The sequence below is a fragment of the Pogonomyrmex barbatus genome, unplaced genomic scaffold (genome assembly GCF_055798465.1).
Source record: "Pogonomyrmex barbatus isolate J1 unplaced genomic scaffold, ASM5579846v1 scaffold2, whole genome shotgun sequence".
Lineage (NCBI taxonomy): Eukaryota > Metazoa > Arthropoda > Insecta > Hymenoptera > Formicidae > Pogonomyrmex > Pogonomyrmex barbatus.
Genome location: NW_028297116.1, coordinates 3,804,751 through 3,830,112, shown reverse-complemented (window position 1 = coordinate 3,830,112; position 25,362 = coordinate 3,804,751). Strand labels below are relative to the sequence as shown.

Genomic DNA, 25,362 nt, shown 5'->3' with positions numbered 1-25,362 from the left:
AAGATATAAATTGTTCAAATAGAATTTCGATAATAAAATGTATTTAACAAGATTAAAAGTTGAAACTTTATATATTTCATCATATATTTTGTCCTCGACAATTTGAATATTTTAAATATAAATAAATCGTAGGTACAAAATCTATTTCACAATATACAAAATTTGAAAGTTTATCCCAATGTGTTATAATAATTAAAATATATAGATTCCATTACATAAAGAGAAAGAATATGAAAATATTATAACTGTTATAACTAAATATTATAAAGTGATGAATTGAGATAATGTTGAATATTTCTGATGAACTGATTTAAGACATAGCTTCTTGACCAGAGGAGAAAGGCGACCGACAGGAAGAGGATTCGTTCTTTGCAGCGAAATTCAAATCTCTCTGTAGAAAACCGGTTTCGATGTGAACAAGACAGACTGAAAAACAGGCCCATGGGGCCTTTCATAGGTTCGATTCACGCTAACTTCGTGTCGATAAAACAGGCGACGATATATCTTCAACAGACTCATCGGACTGCTAGCACAATCTGGTGAAACGATCCGAAGATCGTGACTCTGCTTCGTTTGATATTGTACCGATCTTTAAAGTACAATCTTCAGAAATCTGTTCTTTGCTCGAGTGATGTATTACCGATCTGTAAAGTTCTTTAAAAGAAACTTGGGATAACTTTACAGATACTTTACAGATCGGTATATGTATGAGCTATCAATATGTATGCGTGAAATAAAACATATACATATATATATATATATATATATATATATATATATATATATATATATTGAAAATAACGATTTTTTTATGAAAAAGAAAACAAGTTAGAGCGTATCCAAAATATTTTTTCTAATTGACTTCTTTTCAAGATAATTACTTGTTTCGAAATAATCTGTCATTTAAATTGATTTTAAAAGATTTTAAGATGTAAACATTTTGCAAATTCAATGCTCTAATCTCTTACCATACTAATTAGGCAGCAACATTTTGAATTATAAATGTAAGATATTTTAACTATTATAAGAGTTAAGAGTACTAATACAAACAATATAGTTTATTCTTTTTTCTTGTCCAAAATAAAATATACAATACATCAATGGAAGTTAATAACAGAAATTGGGAAAAATCTGATGATTGAAGAATATGAACTTGCATTCACAGTGAGTTGAAACGAATGAGACAAAAGGATATTGTGGATTCGTGAGGCCTTGAGGAAGCTCATGGGCCCATTCGTCAGCAGCTGACATTGGACCAGATACGTTTTTATCTTCTTTTCTTTGTCTTTCTTCGTTTCGGATCTGCTGTTCAGAATCCCACGCAATCAACAAAAGGAATAGTTCTTGAAGAAGTTCTTACACAATTATTATCATAACTAATAATTTTCAATATCATTTAAATTTTCAGATATTTAAACAAAGAAAAATTTAATCAAAAAGTCGTAAATCACATGTTCCTCAGATCATTAAGGATAAGAACTTCTCAAAATTTAAATCTTTAAAAGTCTACATAAAAGAGTCTAAAGATAAGAATCTGACAATTTTGAAATCTTTAAAAATAGAACACATTTGAATCTTATACATGTGTTCTCAAAAATAAAAATGACAAATTTTAGAGATTAAAAATTTAATGATGTTGCAAATGTATAAAAACAATGAATTCCAAAATAATTTTTGCACATCTTATTTTTTTAAATTATTTCTTTCTCCATTTCATTCTTCTTTTTCTATTTTTCTCTTTTCAAAAGCTTATATCTTCTGTTTCCATTTTCAGTAAAGGACTCTAGTTTCAAATACTTTCGTTCTTTTTCTTTTTGTTTCTTTGAGATCTTTTATCTTCTTTCTGTCTTTTTTTTTACTTTCACTTGACATAGACATTATGCTGGTTCCATTCTATTTCTTTCATCCCTCTTCTATTATTTGTTTTTTCTCCACATCATTATAAAGCCATGTGTTATTGAATTTTTGATTGAATATATATAAATAGAAATAATATTAATCTATACAGCAAATAGGTTTGTGTAACGATGATAATTTCAATATTTTTTCTTTTTCTATGATATGCATTTATAATATAATTTTATTATATAGTATAAACGCGTGCAAAAACCATATTATTGATATGTAAAATTAAATTTATTTTATATTAAAGATAAATCATATTTTATTTAAACTTTTGTTACGATTTTATTTTTTTTTTAATTCTGTATTGCTATGTGTATAAACTTCTTTCCGTCTCCTCTAACTTTTTATATGTATATACATCATTCAAGAGTTAATTTCGGACTAACTTTTAAATGTATGTTTTATCCAAAACGCGTTATATTAATCCGTATTTAAAAACTAAAGTTATAAAATGTTTTTGATTTCAACTGCAATTTTTCAAGCTTACCTAAAGGCAAAAATTTTAACATAATGACCTTGGAGTTTTCTTTACATGGTTAAAATCAAAAATCCGAGTGATCCATCATTCGACGTCATCCGCGTGCTAGACACGGCGCGATATAATTTGTTCGCCCCATTACATATTGAAAAGCTGTGAAACCCGATCGGTTGGTTCAGCAGATCTTAAAAGATTATCCTAGTGACGAAGAGACACGTCTCGATCACATGTCACATACACACACATCATGTATATACGCACTGATCGAGTTACGAGAAATTGTTTGCCGCAACTTACTTATAGAATATATTTTTAAACTTTAATTAGTTAATTAGTGGAATTTGAAGATCCATCAAATCTATTACGATACATAATCTATTAAAGTATGACGGATTTTAAAGGCCTAATTAATTGTTATTATATAGTAGAAGTCTTTAAAAGTTAATTTTAATATTAAAAAGTTATCATGTTAAAAATTCTAAATAGAATTTAAAAATTAAATATAATTAGAAATTTGTTAAACTTAAAATTAAATATATATGTTTAAAATATATATTTTAAAGTTGTAAAATTTATTGTATCTTTTCTATTACTCACATTCTGTATATAAACAAACAGCAAACCTTTATTAAACGATTGAAATATTTAAATATTAGGTTAAAAAGACTTATTGATTGAAATAATAGGAAAACAAAGAGGTCGTCTCTATTTTAGTGTACGATATTGGATTATAAAAAAACGATTGAAGCTTATATTGAGAAACACGGCGATGGGATGCATTATTAATATTATGACGAACATTACTTCAGAAAACATCGAGGCTTATCTGTGGCCTCCCGCACTTCTTTCAAAGACACGCAGCCGTATCCTTTAAGTTCCAACACGGATACACGGCTTATCTCGTCCGGAGAAGAAGCTACGGCAGCCATAGTAGAAAATGAGATTCGCATAACCGCATAACATCGATGCGCCTCTATGGATAGAATAAATGGTGGCAGGATCCGACGCAGTCATCTGAATGATTTCTGGCGACGTGGATTTCAAGATTATGTGCGTGGCAAATATGACATTATATGGGACGATATAGAGAAAGAGAGAGGAAACAGAAATCTTTTTTGTCTAAAAAAAAAAAAAAGATTCAAATTACGTTGTTATTTATTATATAATAAAAGTTGAGAAGATTATAAAAAGATTTAAAGAAATAGGAAGACAAAGCACGTCATGAAGTTGGATAATAAAAGATATTTTGCGTTAAAGGTGATAATGGAACACGTAGAATTCGAAGGAATGAAGCTCCTCATAATCAAGAATAATCGGCTGACTTTTCACTGCTCTTCTACGTGAAAGCATTCCCTCGATATGTGGCTCTGCTTTTAGTGTGCCACGCAACAATGGCCACTGGTTTTAGAGACACTTTTATCGGGCAATACAACACGATGCTTTTCGTGTACTACGAAGACCACTGTGAAAACTTATGGCGATTCGCAAGCGTTTATTTGCTTGAAAAAGTAGAGGAAGAGAATAGCGAGAGTTATAGTGCAATAAAAATAGCGACAAACATTAAGATTTTTAACAATGTTATTAATTTAGGAACAAAAAATTTATAAATAGCAAATATAAATTTTATTTTTTCCTTTTTTTTTTACAAATTTGAAAATATATTATGTCCAATAAATAATAAATGGAACAAAATTTTGTTTTATAACGTATTATTTATCTTGCTTTTAATTTGATAAGAAATGCTTGAAATTTATAATGTCATCAATTACAAATCAAGCTTCGAACTCAGATTTCTTAAAGAAATTCGAAGAGTCTGAGATTTATGACTGTAATAGATTATTATTCTGTTTGAGATTGGGTATTAATATTGATTAATACGCGCAGAGTACAAAAGCGATCAGCGCGCAATAACGAAACGTGTCACGTTCTCACGGCACGTCTTATTACTTCTAAGTAGACTGCTGACTCCACAAATGGTGCTGACTCTTAACTGCTGGTGCACGGATATAAATCACTATTGTAATGTTACATGCGTTTGCTGCATCCTTTTCATGACTACGAAGACCACAATACCGAATTAATTTAGAATTCCTATTACGTTGAATCTAAAATATGTGACAAGTAAATATATTTATATCGAAAAAAATAAAATAAAAATAGCATTCCAGAGATTTTCTCTCATATTAGCAAGGTTTTGAGTAATGCTTTTTTAATGCTTAATTAATACTTAAATTTTTATTTTTATTAAGATTTTATTTAAATAATGCCTGTTAATATTTGTTATATGATCAATTTTCTTTATAAAATAAATAGCTGTAAATTAAAATCTAATATAAATCAAATTAATAAAATTAAACTTACTAAATAGTAACATGAAATTGATCAAATAAATAATTTAGTCTTTTAAAATAATTTAATTGAGGCAAATGCTTTGAGCTTTCTCATTTATTCATATTAAGAAACTGGTCTTAATTATATCTTATTTTTTACGTTATCCTTCCTTTAATTATCTACTCACGACGTTGTGCGATCATTGACATCTCGTTACTGCACTAACAAGATATATCATTGATCTGACAGCTGCGTGATTTAAGAATCTTTAATTATAAACTCTTAATTATAAACTCTAAAAATATATAATCTATAAATTTTCTACGAATCCTTAAACGCTTTCTGTTATACATAAATTTTTTATTTATTTGTTTTTATTTATTTACTTTTATTATTTATTTTTATTTATTCCTTTTCTTTTCTTTCTCTTTACCTATTTCTATAACAGCTTATTTTGATATTATAATAATTTAAAAATCAATATAAAATAATTATTATGAATCTAAATTAGCAAGTAAGAAAAATAGTTGATTAATTTATAAAATTAGTGCAGGAAATCAATATGGAAATAATTAAATTTACAATAAAAATGTACAAAAATTACAAACATTTGAAACATTAAAGAGCAAATATAAAAAATATTATTTTTTTTTAATTATATTGAAATAGTATTTTTTACAACAATAATATCTTTAATTCTTATTCTTGTTTTAATTAATTTTGATATTGCAGTAAATTATAGGTACTCCGAAGATCCAAGTATCCAATAATCTCGCTTTGACACTTCGTATCGTTGTATGTCTCGATAGAAAATAAATCCAGCGATGGGCGGGCACGATCGATCATTTGTGCTAATTAATTCATCCGTCAATTAGTAAAGCGAAGGTGAGTGCGTGCATTCGTGTACGTGCATGCGTCTTCGCGTCGGCACGGGTGCACAAAAAAAAGGGTGCCCGCGGGGAGGTAATGAAGGGATGAAGAGCCACCGTTTCTCCGGGAATTTAATTAAACTGAGTGGAGACGAGAGGATAAGACGATACAGTACGTCGCGCGCCTGCAAGAAACTCACATCAAAGCTCGTTCTTTTAACTTGCTTCAATAATGATTTTCTCGCCTCTGCTAGTCATGTAAGCACGTGCATGCATGTTTTATACATGTAAATTTGTTTGCTCGGTAAGATAATATTCGGATTAGATAAAGCGTGGAAGTTTCTGTTTATAAACACAATTACAAACCGTATTTAATTATAACGATTTTAATTGCATTTGTATGTAAAATATATACATGCTGCTCACACACTGTGTTGGATCTGGCTGCACAGCGCCCATTGCGTTTTCTATTCGCGACGGGGTTGTAAATATATGAGAGAGAGAGAGAGAGAGAGAGACACTCGCCGGCGCTGTTAACATAAATTTGCATCAGGATCCGGCGCGGTTTTTGCGAGACCTGCTGTGCTACTAGCAAAAAGAAGGCATGCCGGTTTCATAGACGAAGTTAAATTGGCAGACTTAAGATACCAGACTCACAGGAGAACTGAATACCTGCCATCTATGATCGATAGATTCATGCATTTTAGTACTTTTAAATCTCGAATGAAGACACGGCGTGTAGTACAATGTACCAAATATAATGCGAGAGATAAAGCCATTTTGAAAATTAGTAGATCTTATTTCAGTTTTTTTTTTTTTTTTTTTTTTGTATTATTATTTTGTTATTTTGCAATTTTATTTTTTTAAAAATTTTTTATTCGCAATCTTTTTCTTTTCGGAATTTATACATCTGTAATGTAGAGCTAAAACTGATAGAATCTTCGTTGGTTCTTGGCCGTAAGCCTTGGATGTCGAGAATATACTTGTCGTTTTCTACATTATCTATGCTGACAGGTGCTGTGAAACACGCACACACTAACGTATACGAACAAGTGACGATAATTCAGTCCGATTGCATATAATTATCAAACCGTGTAATTGTTAATTATTGTGCCATTGTTAGCCACCAGTAATTAACCTGGTGCCAAAGTTTCTCGGCACATTTCGTTTCTCACGCGATTCCGCGATTGATTAAAATGTCCTCGTACGTGAAGAGGTAGCCGAGAACGATCAGTTCTAGGAAAAAAATCTGTAGAAATGGAAAATGTCTCCATTTAAATTTTATTCTGTGGAAAAAAAAGGACGTTTCTTTTTTTCTTCATAAAAGTAATACACGGCATTATTTAATGTTTATGAGAGGATTACAATTGAGACATGTTTCATAAAAGTTTCTGGAGAACTTTAAGAAGAATAATACTATGATTTTTGGTACCGCGTTATTGTTAAAAAATGTAAACTGCATCTTGCATATCTCAGAAAGTTTTTTAAAAATAATATCAAGAGTAGTACATAGTGCTCTACTTCTTGAGAAAATGAATGTTTGTGAAGAAATGGTCTTTTCCAAAATAGAAGTAATGCGCCTCATTATACAACATTTATCTGATAGAACCAATCGATACACCTTGCGGACCTTTTCACGCCGCATGTTTTATTTATCGAATGCATCGGAGCGGCGCGACGAAGACCGAAAGGAAGGTGGTACGTACGTACGCAGTGATTTATGGGGGCAACACCTGACGGCATTTTGTTCGCTTTTGCATCAGCAGCGTTGTTACGTTGGCAGGCAGTTCCGCCCTTTTTTGCCTCCTTCCTCCTCCTCGCCCCATTAGTAATGCCTCGGTCATTACGAACCCCTAGTCGATTTCCCCGCGGCTAATAAATCCCGATAAAATTTCCATCCCCCCCACTCTGGATCTCCCTATACAGTAAATGGAAGACCGGAGTAATTAGGTCAGAATTGTTTCTAATACTTTCTACCATTTGCGTATATTTTGTATGAAAATCATATCAACGTTCTAATAAAGCTATCATACATTTTTAACATAAGAGACGAAAAGTTAATATAATTTAAAATTCATTGTTTCTAAATTGTTACTTTTAAATCGGATAATTAAATCAATTTTCTTTTTTATTACAAAAGTTTTATCCACAAATTGTTAAATTTTTTATTTGCTGAAATTTAGAAACAAATTATTAGTTTATTTAGTTGGATCTCAAATATTTTAATTCCAGTAACTTTTGAATAAATTATGATACTAATTTCCTATAATTCTACATGAATTTGTCCTTTAATCCTTAATTATTCCCCAATGTATATCATTAATCGGATTTTCCGATGTACATTATTGTTTATCTGTATAACAGAAACTAATAAATTGCTTATTCCTTTGACAATTTATCAAAAAAGTTGGAAGTATTGCGATTACAGATAAAGAATTAATTGCAATATTTACATTAATATGTTATTTAACTTCTTACTTTGCAATGGTAGGTGTTCGTAAATCGTCCGTAAATAAAAAATGAAGAGAGCCTTCTTGTAATTAAAATAGTACATAAAATCTTTTATATAAAAGATTTCAATAACGATTAAACTTTATTGTTGATCGTCAATTCGTTTAAAACCATAATTGCAAGAAAAGGCAAAACATAGAAAGAAGTTTTTAGATTTAGTGAATAATTAATTTATTTATATTAATTCTGTTATTCAGAAGTTGTAAATATAAAAGAATTATTTTTGTACACGTATTATTTAGAAGAAAAGCATAATTCGGCAATTGATTTTTAGTAATATAATTAAGAAATGTGAGACATCGTCATGAATTGAAATAGATTGTAAATTGCACGCGATCATATAATACTAGTTATAGTATTAAAGCACTATTATCGAGTCATGGCGTATTGTAAACTGGTATGTGCGACGGTTTACATGCGCCGGTCATGTATTTAGCAATTAATCGCTAATTCCCGCCGTGCTCGTGTTCTTACATAGATGTACTAAGCGATAATACGGCGCAGTTATTGCGGCGTTCATGAGACTCCGTTTATGAATTTCAAAGCGCTCTTAAGCTACGCTTTTTATTTCAGACTTGACGAGCGTGCTACTAATAAATTTGTCATATTATGTCATATTATGTCAAATTTCTCGTGATTTGCGTGAAAAAGCAATCGTATTAATAAAGTTTTAAAATAAAAATTGGTGGTATAACTTGTTGAAATTTGTCTCTCGATAAATCCGAATTAAATCTATTAGTGTAAAGATTTGGTGATACATTTCACGTAATTAGCGGTGATTCGATCGTAATGAATCCTATTATAGGGTTCGCCTGCTAATTAGGTTGCCCGTTGATTTATTGCGAAGTCTATCTGCCAGTTCTGGATGTTAGGCTAAGAGCGTACCTCGTTGCATCTGCATCTGCGTATGTGCCGGCCGATGTCGCGCATATGTCGTGCATTCAGAATACTTTTCGATTGTTCGAAAAGAGTTTATTCAATGTTCACTCCTACTTTACGATCACTTTAGGATCTATAGAGTCTCGCGACTGTTAACTCTTGACGACGATAGTTGAGATAGATAAATGTCCGAATAATTCTTTTCTACACGTGTAATATCATGTAGTGTCAAAAGCATCAAATGCATCAATTTTTAGATTATTATTTTTTTTTTTAAAATTCCTCTTTTTCGCTTTTAACAATTCGTCTGCCAATTTAGAAAATTATAAATATTTTAATATTAAAAATTATGTAATTAATATATGATCATTATCAATATATCATTTCGCACTTACAAAAGTAAACATAAAAAATTTTCTAAATACCGAATAATTTGTTCTTGTGTCAAGTTCAATTATTTATTAAAAAAAAATTATTTAACTTACATTTGTAGATTGTTTTTTTTTTTTAATAAAAATTATATTTAAAATAACAGTTAAAAGTATATGTAATTGGAATGTAGAGATAGACTAGTACTTTTGGAGAACACTGTACATCATCCTTCATCCTTCGGATAGATCGTCGCGATGCTCACGGGTTGCGGTCCTTTATCGGAACGCGAGGAGGAACGGCAGCGAGCGTGCAGCTCGTATCCTTGTACGTATATATAATGCCCGAGACGCTCCGCAATGCGATTTGTAGAGGGGAAATGGAGCAAGTTGCATGAGGAAAGTTACGCCCCGGGAGAAAGAGAGGCGACGGCGAGAATTATCCCGCGCGTGTAAACAAACGAAATAGACGGAATAATCTGCGAAAGCACGGCGCGAGTGGCTCCGTTTCCCAACTTCCTAAGATAATACAGTCGTTGTTGATCTCGGCGAGAGCACGTGGCAGTCTTAATAACCTCATACAAAGTACTAAGGAAAACTTAATGAGAAAGTGCGACAATAAAAGAAAATTATAAAAAGATATACGAGAATATATAAATATATGAATTTCGAGGTAAATTAGTTTGTTAAGAAATTAACATTTAAATGGAATATGTAAGAAATACGTCAAAAAATTTTCATTTGTTTCAAATGTCATAAAAAATTGTCCAAATAGCCTTTGATTGACGTGTAAGAAGAGGAAATTAAAAAATCAACTTTCATCTAATTTCTATATATATAAAAAAAAACTTTTCTACATAAAAAAAACTTAAATTCTATATGGAGAGATTGTTTTAAACACTTACCGGAATAAAGCTTAGATCTCTCCAACAGCCATGCCTGAAGAGCTAGACGCTCTCGATGCTTGCAAAAGAACTCCGGCCGGATGCCGTGCCTCTTCAGGAACTCATCGCACCTGCGGAGTGCTGCTAGCGTCTTGGCAGCTTCGATTTCGTCCACGTCTGCAATCAGGACGTTGGAGGATCTTGCCTCGTAGGTTTCGTCAGGCAGCAGCATACCCACTCCCGCGGGAAAATCTCTTTCAGGTCGGTTGGAGAAACCTTGAATCCTGATGGAGTCTTCCTTGCTGCACTTGCCACCGTAAGTCCCACTGCTCTGATTTTTCACTCGTCCCAGGCACATATTAACCCCGTAAGAAGCCTCAATGTTTCTTCTTTCCGTGATTATCGCGAGAATTCATTTTTTGTTATATCTTAATTACTGCTGGCTACAATCCTTTTGCACAAGAAATTTTTAAAAATATTTTAATATTTGATAACACAAAATATCTAGTCTATCCTTCAATCAATATACTTCGTCCTATTTGATATAATTAGTACGAAATTGTTTCAATGCGCAAATTTTTTAATGGATCTTTTAGAAAATTAATTGTATAAATTGTTAAAAACTTCTTATCTATATAAATATAGTCTTGTAATTTCATTATTTTACATTCTATAATTTTTTTTTAAATAAATCCACTTAATTATTTATGTAATTTTTGTTAAAAATATATTTATATATATATATATATATATTTATATGTATTTTATATATATTTATATATATTTTTATTTTTATATGTTTATATGTTTATCTGTACATCAATCAGTATTGTAATTATCAATCATGCATTAAAGATCGATCGGTTGATTGCTTTTTTATGCAACTTGGTGACTTTCCTCGTCTTGTTCGTATTTGGTCACGCGAGACATCCTCAGCAAACGATTTCACTACTTCTCAAGATCGATCCTGAATAGTGATAGCTTCGATATTCTCGTCAAGGAGATACTGATACTCGAAGCAAGTTGTTGTTTTCCCGGCTCAAGTGCCATGTAGTGTTAGATATCCGTTCGCTTGAACACGAGATATCGAACAGGGAAGTTCTTAAAGTTCTGTTACCCAATCGTAGGTTCTACCATCGGCATGCTATCTATTCCGCTAGTGTACAACAGGAAGTCATACGTCGTTGTTTGATATAATAATATTTATTATCAAAAAATTATTAAAAAATTGAAAAAAACGTTAGTAATTCATTATTTAAAGCTTGCAATATATTAGATCATGGAAGATATTATAAATTTTGAAAATGTAATGTTGTTTATATTTATTGTATTTATATGTATTTGTTTATATCTATATTACATAAAAAAAATGTAGCAGACGTAGTTCTAATGTTTTAAATTTGTTGCAATTTAAAAATCGGTTGTATAATAAAAATTACGAGAAGCTTAACATTTACGAGGAACTTTATATTTACGGATCGGCTAAAATGATGTCGCCTATGGAGTTTACGCTAGATTGCTAGGGATTACAGTAGACGATGGCACCATTTAACAGCACGACCATTTCCATTTTAGAGTGTCGGCCAACAATGACGGCCACAATAACGATACCGCAAACCACCACGGTCATCGCGATTATCGTGCATTTTCGTGGCACCATTGACGACCCGATTGGACTATCCATTTCAGCGTTCCCTTGATAATATTCTATTTGTCTTAAAAATTTGTTCTTCAAAATTTTACTTATTTTATCATGTCTCGATAAAGATAAATTGTGAGATCGTAATTTTTTAACAATGTGTCGGATTGTAATAACTAAAATATAAAATAAATGGTATGAATTAACGATAATACATACACGTGGATTTGACGATGAAAAAATTGCGACAATTCAATACCAATAGCCGGCGATGATTGGCTAATATGCAAACTCGTCGAGCCGTAATTAATCGCACTTAATCGCCGATAAACCTTATTGTCGCCGACGGAATCAGCTTTGGCGCACTCGCCCATAAAACGAGTTTCACGAGCGACAATTTGATACGATTAATCAAAATATCCGTACGATGTTTACAATACTAAGAACTTCTTTATTATTTATATTTTATTATATTAAAAGTAATTTTATATCTAAAAATTATTGCAAAACTGAATTTTTTTATATAGAATAATATCGATGAGTAATATACACAGACTTCTGCACCTCTTTCTATTCTAAAAAAGTTGTGCTCCTGTAAACTGAGACTTCTCCTCTTACTTAATACGTAATTTTGTGATTATACAACTGTTTATAATAAGAAAGCATCTGAGAAGCGACACGTAACAATATTTTATATTAATAAGAATAAAAGTGTGAATAAAAGAGATAATCTAAATCTAATAAAGGAACTCGATCTCAACAATTTTAGAATAGAAGGATTCTACAATAATTTAAAAAAGCGACTGCTAATAGGAAAATTTATTGATGCGAAATTATATGAGATTTCTACTACACTTATATATAAGTGAGCGAAAGAGATAAGGGATAGAGGGAAAGATAAGGTAGAGAAGATAAGATAGGAAAAGAAAGAGTTAAGGAGTTCAACAATGTACATTTAAGAGCGTTCACATAACTCGCTTTTAGTCGACGCGCGCGTTTAAGAGGGATGCGTATGTTCAGTATGTGAGCGCGAGTGAGCCTGTGATTAGGGGCCCAGTTGGGCCCCCGAGGCCCCACAACCGCCCACTACGCGTGCAGAGGAAAGGGAGACAGACCTCAAACTCCCTTGCTCGCGTCTGCAAGAACGCGTGGGAACATATCGGCTCGTCTATCATTCCGTCCTTTCTTCCAAACGCCATATTGTTCGAAAAGAAATAAAAGGAGAAGAGAGTTACATATAACTCTTCGCGTGTGCTGTAAGTGTACTTTTTCTATTATTTTTAAACAAGGAAGATATTTATATTGTTGTTATTATCGTTGTCATTGTCATTTATTTGTTGTTATTATTCATTATTGTTTATATATGCACTTTTGTCACTTAATAAGAATTGAATTTTGGTTACATATAATAAAATATAATTTAAAATGTACTTTTATCGGTTTTTTTTTTTTGCTTTATATTAAAGATTTCTTTCGATTTTGATTATTATACATATATAATATATTTTTATAATATATTTTTAATTAAAAGTTTAAGGAAACGGAATAAGCAAAAAATGTTCTCACGCTTGACGATATGTCTGGCTGTTTTCGCAGATCTCGGAGGTTCCATCCAGTACCTTCTCGTGACCTATGATCTCGCATACAAAACGATCAGCATTTTGGCGGTGGGGTGATGCTAAGTAATAGCAACGTAACATCGGCACGTGATTATCATTGTATACATGAAAGTATATGCTTGTGTGCACATATTGTGTACATGTGTATGTATATATGCAACGCACAGCCGACACTTTCGAGCATGCCTCACGTGTACATTCTTTTTGCTCCATCATAATACACGCGTGATGCTCGTATTGCACCCCGTTAGTTCTGCGGTTAGCTCTCACATTGTGGGTGTTCATAATGCACCGGCACCGCAGGCCGTTTGCCGTTATCGCGAGAGATTTTGATGATAGGCCATCGCGACATCTGGAGTGCTCTTGGCAAATTTAGAGATTGCTCAGATTTCGTGGCTCTCCGAATCAACATGTTGATATATAGGATGTCCTAAATAAAATATCTTATTTAAATCACAACTTTAAATTTTTATTATCAATTATTTTTATAAGTAAATTTTTTGCATAAATAAGATTACAGAAAAATCAGGACAATGTATATTGTGACGAAACGACGGCTGCAACATTAAAGAAAAAAAGAGCAATTTATTTAAAGTAGTCTTGATAATTGTTGTTTTTCACGTTTTTCTGTATAGCAAAATGTCATTGGAATGTAATCTTTTTGACAGAATTTTAATGTTAATGTAAATATTTCCAGAAATTATGAATTAAAATGTTAATTTACTGATGAAATTGTCAGTCAAATAAAAAATTTAGGATAAGTGCTTTCGAAAGCGTTTCTGCAATAAGGAGAAGGACCAACGACACCCGGTAGATCCCTTCCGTAACCGCAGTATTCAGTGTTCTGCCGGAACTGAGATTCAGCAGAGAGAGAAAAGCTTAATTAAAATTCCAGCTACGTCGAGTCTACCCACGGAAAGTGTAAGAGATGTGTCTTATCCTATCCCCGTCTCGTCTTGTTCATGTGACATTTCAAGAAATCACGGGAATAAATAAGCCAAACCATACTCGAAGTATCTCAAAGTTCGTACTGTTCCCGACACAGTCGTCACCTTTCACGATCAGTCTTCACTTTTTCTTCAATGTTATGTTCTTTCCACTTGTCTCGCATTTGCATTAACTACAAGCAATTTAATGCATGCAAAAAGATCTCTCCATCTCGAAGATAAGCTTGACTGTTATATTTGGAATCTGAATGAGTTGCGAGAAAACTGTTATTGTGTAACAATAAAAATATATATTTTATCATTACTTTTTAAAATTTTATTTATTCAATGCAAAATTTAACGTAGTTTGCATTTTAATTAATTGTACATTTTATTGCCATTTTTATCGCAGCGTAGATATATATGCGGTCTTTATAATTGTTAAAGGGATTATAAATATCTCTTTTTTCAAATTTTATTCTAAACATATTATTATATTGTTTTTAAAATTTTATTATATTGTTGTTTCTTATTATAAAATAATTTATGTCGAATGAAACTGAAAGGATTGAACTTAAAGACGTATCTGTAAGATGACACGCAAGATAGAGGATCTTGCTTTCTTTTAGACCGACAATTGGCTTCGCTGCAACAGGTGCTACCACGATCGCCAGCACCTTTAAAACCCTAAATCCTTGCCCAGGTCTGTCGAAACTTGGTACGTAACCATAGAATCCGCTTAAATATCGTTTTTTTCTTACAAATCAATCACATTAGCTCATTTAAGCCAAGACATTTAAGTGTATAAATCTCTTAAAGCGCGTTAAAATATCAAATCTAAAATAATAATACAAAAACTATATTAAAATTGTATCTTAAAAATAAATATATAGGAAGAAAAATTATTAAAATATAAAAATTATAAAATAATTTAAATTATAAAAATATTAAAATATAAAAATAAAAAAATGTTTGTTTTGTAATAAAGAAGTTAATTTAGTATTACTTTTAATTCACGAAAGCTTTAATTTTTTATATAGTTTTAATTCGGAAATTATTAAAGTTACAATATTTTTAGAAAAAAAGCAATTTTAAGTTCATCAAGAGAACAAGAAATAAATACTCTAAAGATATCAAATAACTAATAATAACTAATAATAAGTCGCCTGAAGTCATTATTATTAGGAGGAAATGTTCTTTAATTGATATATTATCGAAGACCTCTTAAATCATGCTTGTTTCGAAAGCTAAGAAAGGCTGAGGTTTCCAGTCTCTATATCTTATTCTGTCTTCCTTTCAGTATGTGTCTCTTTCTCTCTCTTTTTCTTGACAAGGGAACTTCAGGTTTGAAAAAGGGAAGAAGAGAGGAAGGGCAGAGGGGTTAGAGAGAGGGATGGACCTCACCACTCTGACTCTCTAATTATATAGTACATCGTGTACCAAGCGAACGAGGTCGGAAGGTCACGGTTGCGAAAGGCACAAAACACGCCATCAAGATATATCGAAAAATTCAGTCGAGATGCTCAAGACGCGCGGCGGATAACCACGAAATTTATCGAGCAGCCGATAATAATTATTCTCTTGCCGCCGATCGGCTCTTTCTCTCGATACATTCAGGCCAACTCATTACAGAGTTTTTTCAGCAAAAAGACTTTTTTATTAACCTTGTAATGAGATGTAGCAACAACGGATAAATAAGAACGCAAAATAAGCATAGAAAATGAAACAAGAAAGAATACGATGATTTGAATAGAAATTTTCACCGATCGATCGATAATAAAGTAAAGTTAAATAAAATAAAGTTACAATATATATAAATAAGGATTTAATGTAAGTTAATGACACGTTAAATAACGTGTTAATTTCGATAAAGAAATATGTATTTTGATATAAATCACTATGTCGAACAGTAAGATAAAAATTTAATATTTTGTAGACAATTATCTCCTTCTCTATCGAAGAAGAACCGGCGAAACGAGGGCCGTGCGGCTTTAAGCAACAACGTGGTACGATAACGATACGTATAGTTTAACGCAGGCAATGGGTACCGACTTGTGAGGCTCATATATGCGCATCCTGGTACAAGGATAGTCGAGCGGCCAACTGGAGAGAGAGAGAGAGAGAGAGAGAGAGAGAGAGACTCGGTGCCTATTTACCAGCCCCATATTTACACGCGTGCGAGCCCGCGCGTACATCCCGGGTTTTCTTTACCGGCTAATCTACCATCTTAGATCGCATTCCCTCGTACGAACCTAGCCGCAATTATAGGCGAACTTTCGTTTGAACTCCGATTGAACTGTACTCCACCGTACACTCCCCTAGTTTTGAATAAGATGGGAAGAAATTTATTTTCTTTGCAACGTTAAGTGCACCGACGATTTCAGCTTTATAGATAAATTAAGAAAATGTAATGTGTCCTTTCAGTAAATAAATAGGTTTTTAATAGAATAGATAAATCTAACAGTAAGAGAGAAAATTAAATTATATTAGAAAATTAAATAGATTACTAGTTTAATTGTGGTTTAAGTCTGTCAAGAATATATTACTTAGTTTAATTTTATTCTTATTTAATTTTATTATTAAATTTATAAAATTTTAAAAATATAATCCTTGAATGTAAGGTACTCTTATATATTTAGTGTAAATTAGAACACATTTGTTAAAATATTACAAAGTTTATCCTCTTTAAACACTACTCTACCATTGGATCAACACTCTCGAAACAGTAGCCGCATGTCGCGTTTTACGATCCTTGCGATTGCGGAAAGGAAAGATAGAAGAGGGTTTGTTAGCAAAGCCGTAAAAATGGGGAACGGAGATGGGCTGAGAAGGGCTGCTTGTGTAATTGATGAAAATAAGCGTGCTACTTCCTACACGACGCACATAAATCGAAAGACTTAGTCTATACTTTTAAGCGCTTCGCTTTTCTAATTTATCTATTTTCCAATCACTGTTATTCCGTTACTGTGAAATTTCGATTCTTTTTTTTTTACGATTTACGATTTTACGATAATTTACATTGAAATTTGATGTGTATATTATATATTATATTATATTACATTTATCTCACACACTTTTGCAATTAAACGATAATTTAAACATAATAGAATTATGTATAAGAAATATTATATTATAATTGTCATATTTATAGTAGTAGATAATTGTCATGTAAAATCGGCTAATACGGGAAAGAATTAACAATAATCAAAATTAAAAGTAACGATGCTGTCAACTTCCACAGGAAGTGCGCGCGGCGTGTATTCACAGTTTTTACTGACTAATCTCTTATCTTAGATTCTTAACAGCATTTGCATTTACGACACATGCAATGTAATGTCGACGATTACGAGACTCTGGAATTATCTCCATGCAATTGTAGTAATTATCGCTCTGCTCTTCACGAGGCCGAAGGGCCTGTGAATCGCCTGTGATTTGTCTGTTTTCGGCAGCCTGGCATTTGCATCTCGATTGCCATTCTTATCGGCCACGGTAATCATACTAGACGATTTGTGATCGTTTCTTGTTCAAATTGAGGATATCATATATTTTGCCGCACTGCGGGATATTAGGATCGATTAAATGACGGAGAATTTGAAAAATAAGATAATTAAGTGCGAAGATAATTCTAAAAATTAAATTTAACATCCGTCTAATATCTTATCTACATAATATTGATCCTACCGATATATTTGGCAATTTTTATAATATAAGTATAAGAATATGTTAGCACTAATGATTATTATTTTAGACATTATATAAATTATATGATGATTAAGAATTGATTAGAAAGGTTGATAAAAAGTGCAATCAGTATAGCGAATATTTTAAGAAAGAAAACTTTACGATCAAAATACTAAATATATTTGAAAAAATATTTTTTATAAACAAAATCATTTTTCCTATCAACAGATATAAATAATTTTAATGAAGCTGATCATAAATAATGAACAATAAATGGTGATTATAAAATGTGAACTCTGTTTTTTGAGTATTTTTGGTGTAAAAAGTACAGTGAAGTTATGAAGATGATCTCTCGGGAGATTTATTATAAATTCCGGCGACGAAACCTTCCGCTTTTCCATCGCGGTGATTACTTTGGTCTGACCATTTTTTTCAACCAGTTCAATGGAAGAATGGCGAGAAAAAGTTGGCGCGCATATACAATAGCGTCTTACCACCTTGCCGGTAATAAAGGAGTCGCGTATACAAGATATATTTTCCATGGCGGTCCTGCTAAAAGCCATTAATGCTTGTAAAAAGTTCAAGCACGTTCTATTGTTAATTTCTTAACATCTCTCGCCATCGTTATTCATAATTTTATTACATTGCTTGAATCACACAATATAAATACATTAAAGACGTTATATAAAGTGTTTAATTATCACAAACTTGACTTAATGTATAGTTTCTAAAATGTTTTTAATATTTGGTAACAATTTTTTTTTAATATATACATTTATTTTATTTAAAATGTATATTTATTAAATGTTAACATTATAAATTTGACATTATTTTAAATATGACAAATCAAGAAAAGTCATTTGCTTCATCAATTTATAATTTTTTCATCCCGTAAAAAAATATTCAAAAATATATCGTATATACAGAGAGAGAATATAAAACGTATATAAAACGTGAGAGAGAGAGAGAAAGAGAAAGAGAGAAAGAGAGTGCGATTGGACTTTAAGAGGATTTAGTTGAGATGAAACTCAAGATTATTACTTAGAATAGCCGTTTTCATAGATCCACGCTGGATTAAAATTTGTCTGTATGCATTGATGCATTTTAAGAGAAATTTTTATAAAATATTTTTACATTGTTTTCCGAATATTTTATTATTATTTCCTTTTAAGTTGTCTACACACTTGCAATTTATTATTTTAGATGTAAAATCATGTTTTGCTACATTGCAAATGCGTTTATTCTTCGGTCTGTGACCTGTTACATGAAATAGCATGAATTGCAGAATTTCCAAGCAGAACATTTTTTGCTCTCATTATTGAAGCAAGTTGGTATAGTTGAGATCTGTGGAAACCGTTTTATTTTTACTGTTATATTTTACAGTATAATTGTAATGTATTTGTTCAGAATTGGCATTTATAATACATTTTTTTAAATAATAATAACTTTTACTACTGTACAACAATCTTTTAATTATAATGTTATAATTAATAAATTATATAATCTTATTAAAGATAGTAGATTCTAAGTAAGAACATCGTAATGTCTCTTCTCTCTCTCTGGCGACTCTCTGTTTCAAGTCCTTATCTCCTTTAAAATCCTTATCCTCCGTTTGCCCTGCGGGTGTTTAATGCCCGCAGGTATCTAGTTTCGTATTACTTTGAGATGCTCACTTCGAATTTCACCCACTACGAATTAAAGCGATAATATTATTATAATAATGAAAAATATAGTCAAATAAGAATCAAATGTCTGTTATATGTTTTGTAAATGTAACTTTCATATAAATGAAAATAAAATAATAATTTTGGTTTAATAATATGTTTTTTATCGTTATACATTTTTAACGTTATTATATATTTTACAAATAGTACTATTATATATATAATTTATTTTAATATATTTACAATCAATTTATGTTTAAAGCAAAATAGTTAAAATGTTAAATTTATATAAAAATATAAGAAATGAGCAAAGAATTGTCAATGCACGAGTATAGTTAGTATGGAAACTGATTGGAATGATAGTACGATCCTGAAATGACACAGAGCGTTTGCAGACGAGCGCAATCTCGACGTTCAAAGTCAACAATGATATGAGGTTGATTGTGATATGCAAATGGAAGATCAGTGGAAAGGTATAGGAGGGGCGTGGAGGTATCTAATGAATATTTATTGGTCCCGTTTGGCGACAGTAAAGTATAACTATATATCGATACTTCGCTGGACGCCGATTAAACGTATAATTTTCGAATTAAAGCTCCGATCGTATTAAATAGTTGCCTCATGCAAATATGAAATGATGCATATTTTAAATTCTCCCTCTTTGACCTATTTTTCGTGTTTCATAATTCAAGTTTCAGTTTACAAGCAACTTGATATGTTACAAATAAAAAAGTACGCTTTACAAAAGCAAAATCTTAAATTTCAGAACATCAAATTTAAAGAATCTATAAAATTAAATTTTCCTTTCTCTCTCTCTCTCTCTCTCTCTCTCTCTCTCTCTCTCTCTCTCTTCCTACATTTACTCTTTTAAAATAATCGCAACAAACATCTAAAAAGTTCTATAGAAGCTGCTTGCTGGAAATAATTTATTAACTTTATTGATTTTACTCACTTGTGTTAGTAGTTAATAGCAAATTGTTTATTCTTGAAAAATTCCTCTTCATCTAACACTGATTACGATTTTCCGAATAATCCTCGGATAATACCGTAATCTTAATTTGTCGATACAAATTTATCAGAAATACAAATAATTCACTCAGGCTAATCAATCACTTAAAAACTATTTATCATTCACTTCACTTTGTGACGTTATTAATTTTCTTCCAGAAAACCAAAAGTACTCCTTTCTTAGATCTTCCAAATTGTTCTAATTCTATAGGTTTCTTCATCAGAAAGTAACTACGTTTTCTTCATGGTTAGACACAACTCTTGACTCTGCTCCTTTAGGAAGAAGATTCACTTGGAGGCTTCCTGCAGAATCGATTATCGTAGACATGTTCGCCAACTGTCAGAAGATTTTTTTCGTCCCTGATTTGCCAGTGGTTAATCCATCACGCTTCGTGCGAAGCGGCGCGAAGAAAACCGCGCGTGGCGAATCGAAGATGGCGCGCGGCCTCAAAGAACACGCATTAATTCAACGCCAAAGATCATACGTTGACAAATGCGTGTCGGCTAAATGAAAGAAAAACAGAGCACATCTTATATGCCGCACGCGCGCATTCAGTTATAAGTGCTTTTTAAACAAACTTTTATCACGTGCATTAATTTAATATATTAAACTTAATAGATTTTTTTATATTTTTATGCGTACAATATATCATTATTAAAATATTGTTTCTTTTATATATAAGATATTTTTGTTCATTTATATTGCTATGAATGTAATTTTATCCGCTCATCCGTTTACAATGGCTGCTGGAAGCAAGCACAAAAATGCACATGTGCGAAATATCATATAGGGGAGAGAACATAATGTTTCTATGAAAAGAAGTTATTAGAAAATAAAAAGTAATACTCAGTATGGTTTCGTATATCAATGATAAAAGTAAGAAGAAAAACAACTTTTATATAATTAAATTGTAATAGATGTTGACAACATTTATTATAAACTAGCAAGTTAATGTTTAATTTTTGCAAAAAACTTTATAAAACTTTTAAAATTAATTGAAAAAAATTAGATATTACACATCCTTATAAATAATCTAGCAAGTAAAAATGAAGATGTTCATTCATACATTCTCTCTCTCTCTCTCTCTCTCTCTCTCTCTCTCTCTCTCTCTCTCTCTCTCTCTCTCTCTTGATCCTAAAAATTGAAACTTAATTTACCGTTTAAAGAACAAAATAAAGCAATGTATGGTGACAGGATAATACTGATGCATTGCTGACACCTGATCCTTCGATCAATCCTTCTTAAGGATCGCCCCGGGGGCGTATAAATTCTTGGATGTCTTTCCAGTGCGACGTTGATGAATAGCGCGTTTATCACGAAAATACAAAACGGGTGTCAAAACAGAAACACAGTCACGAAGCCTCGAGCGATGTCCTGACGAGAAACCGGGACGTCGTGAGACGACCTTGCTGTGTGGATGGTCCTTAAAGGGAGGACGATTTCGCGCCACGAGGATTCGCGTGACTGAATTCGCGTAAAGGAGAGATCGAGTGAATGAGCAAACGCGTCCAATTAACAGAGATTTATTAACCCGACAAATTCTCTTATCGAAATTAACCTTAATTAAATGCTAACGAATTAGTTTTGCATTCCTTTTCGGCGCGTTTGTTAATGTGAATCCAGTGTATTGTATTGGAGAACAGTTTACATTCCGCCACCACGTATTAATTGTTGTAATTAATTTTATAAGGACCAATTTTACAGTTTTTACAATGATTTGATAATTTTACTACTTATTTGTGTAAATTACTACGTCACTTCTAACATTATGTCAGAATATGTTTATATTTAAATATTCGAGTTTAGTTTTCTTTTAAAAAGTAATAATTGACGATTTTAAATGATTTTTTAAATATTTTAATCTTTTAATATTGTAATCAATTTTTTTGATTGATATTACTATTCCATCAAGTTTATTTCGTTACACGAACATTTCCGTACAAGTCCGTATTTATATTTTTATTTTTTTTATTTTTTTCGAAAAATGCGCCTTTAAATGCACATTGGCATACGTTTATGTTACATATACTAAAAAATTTAAGAAGTCAATAAATGCATTTATTGATAAAAGTGAAGTATAAATACGGACCTTTCTCTTTGAAGCAAAGAGGATACCTTGAAGCAAGAGGATCTTAATACCATAATCCTTACGCTTTCCCATTTTTTAATGTATATAAATAAATTTTAAAATATTGCTTCAGAATTGTAATAAGTTTGGCCAATGCTTTCGATTGTTGCTCTTACACATCTCTTTACTACAACGTTATTAAATCTTTTAGTCTTATCTTCACCAATTTTAACGTTATAGATGTTCACAGAAGAGTACACTTAAAGGCACTGACAAATTTTTCAAATTGTATCACACTCACATTGTACTTCCGTTTCTAATCGCGAGTTTAAAATCAAGACCTGGCAAAACAGGGTTGGTTCTCCAATAGGACCGCGAAGGTCCCAGCGTAAGTTCACTTTGCGTCAAAGAGGTTACTTGGATGTCCTTGTCAATGGTGGTGAAAGAACAGGAGGAGATGTACTTGGCGCGAGATCTAGCCGAGAGTGGTACCACCGGCCACTGAAGAAGAAGTGCTATGTGCGGATCGCACGGCCGGGTGAAACGAAGACAGGAGAGTTGAAATGGTAAGGGACAGCGGAGGCCGAAAGAGAAGTAGAAGGAGGACGAAGAGAGAGAAAGAGAGAGAGAGGGGGAGGGATACTCCGCATCCTTCGCGATGGAAGGGAGACAGAGGTCCGTCAAGGGACCTACAATGCCGAAAACATGGCCATCCTGGACCTCTTCGTCCTTTCTGCTCCTTTTTTGGAATTCAGAACTGCACCGTTTTATCAACGTTCACTTATCTTCGTTCGTTATTCACTTTGAAATTCTTAAATATTTTTACATGTGCATATACAGATAAAAAGAGGCAATTGAAATATAATACCAATTAAAGTTACTTAATAATGTCATAATGCATGCTTCTAATCAATGAATATAAATAAAAATATAAGAATCAAGAAATAAGCATTTATAGTTCTATGAAAATTTTAATTGTAATGTCTACAAGTGGGACAGATATTTTTATATACTTGAATCAATTGACGAAGTTTCTCAATTTTCATTTTCTAAAACTTCTAAAATGTTTCGAGATAATTAATACATTTCATTATTATTTAAATATGATTGGTAATAAAATAACAATCGTTCACAGATGACGAAGTTCATATGACTTCTGATGACGCGGCAAGAAAATTAATCTCACGCCGTTACTCGAAGGACTAATCTTTTCGGGTGACACGTTGATCCTAAGGTTGTATAGGTCATCCATGAGTGATCACTCGACAATTGCTTCGTCTATGGCGAAGGTCGCGAGCGAAACAGCCGATTGAAGACTTTCTTGCACCATCATCACCCTCGCTTCAGGTCCTAAAGCATAATGCGATAGCCTTTTATTGCGATAATATGAACATCAACTGGTAACGATCATTGACAAGGAAATGCGAACGCAAGTACGAAGCCTAGAAGCATTACTGTCTGTCATCACACAGATGAATAAAATTCAATTTTTGCTAATCAGTATGGGAAATATTTAAATTCTCAATTCATCCAAGAAAATAACAAGGAAGGACGAAACGCACGGAAAATTATGTGATTATTATAAAATTATATGTAAAATTGAAAAAGAAATTAAGAACTTTATAATTGTTTCGGAAGGGAGATTTTTGTATTTTAAGATCTATTCAGATACTTCTACCAATTGTGATCTTGATTAAACAAAAAAACGATTAACGTGACAAATAAAGTAGAATAACCATAACTTTTACAATTCTTTGATACATCGCTACTGTTTACGTTGACAACGTCGCCCTCAGTGAAGGTCTTGTATTATGGTAAACGAGACATTGGTGGTGGCCTGCCAGTCAGGAATGCCCCTACTCTCTCTTTCTCTCTCTTTCTCTTACTTTCTCTTTCCCTCTTCCTCCCCTCTCTCTCTCTCTCTCTCTCTCTCTCTCTCTCTCTCTCTCTCTCTCTTTCTTTGCCTCCCTTTCCTTGCACTCTTCTTCGCGGCCGAAGTTATTCGAAGTTTCGTCGCGTTCGTTTCCTACGGTCGGGCCGTCGCGAAACCCCTAATGAAAGCCCTTTCCCCGACCACCAATTAACACCCAAGTGACACCCAAGGGATTCAGCACGTCCTAACAAGGACGAAGATGAAAGCATCCTTCAAGTTTAATTCTCTTGTGGACTTTTAATAATAATAATTATCTTACAATTATGTGTGTCGCTTTTTCTAATAATCTATATATACTCTTTGAATTATATTCTAAAAAGATTACTTATTAATATTAATAATGTTTTTAATGTAACATACATTTAAATAAATTTTTTAAGAAAATAATTAACAGTAGCAGTAATTACACAGCTAGTCAGACAATCTATATTTCAAGATAGAATATCAGTGTACAATTTAGTAATTTAAAAAAAACAGTTAATATGATAATTTTAATATCAAGAAATTTAATATTAAAAGAATAATAATAATAATATTCAAATTTTACTAATTTACATAAATCCTTAAAATTCTTTAATGACGAATAGATAATAAGTGA

At 31.9% G+C, this 25,362-nt stretch overlaps 1 protein-coding gene across 2 annotated transcripts in view; it reads right to left on the bottom strand.

Moving 5' to 3' along the window:
• dachs (unconventional myosin-IXb-like dachs) overlaps positions 1–10,583 on the bottom strand; it is a 31,070-nt gene extending 20,487 nt beyond the window's left edge. For both annotated transcript variants that reach the window (XM_089076671.1, XM_089076672.1), the window contains exon 1: positions 10,247–10,583. In XM_089076671.1, coding sequence (XP_088932797.1) covers positions 10,247–10,583 — 337 coding nt within the window. The remainder of the gene's footprint in view (positions 1–10,246) is intronic.
• Positions 10,584–25,362: the final 14,779 nt, after the last annotated feature.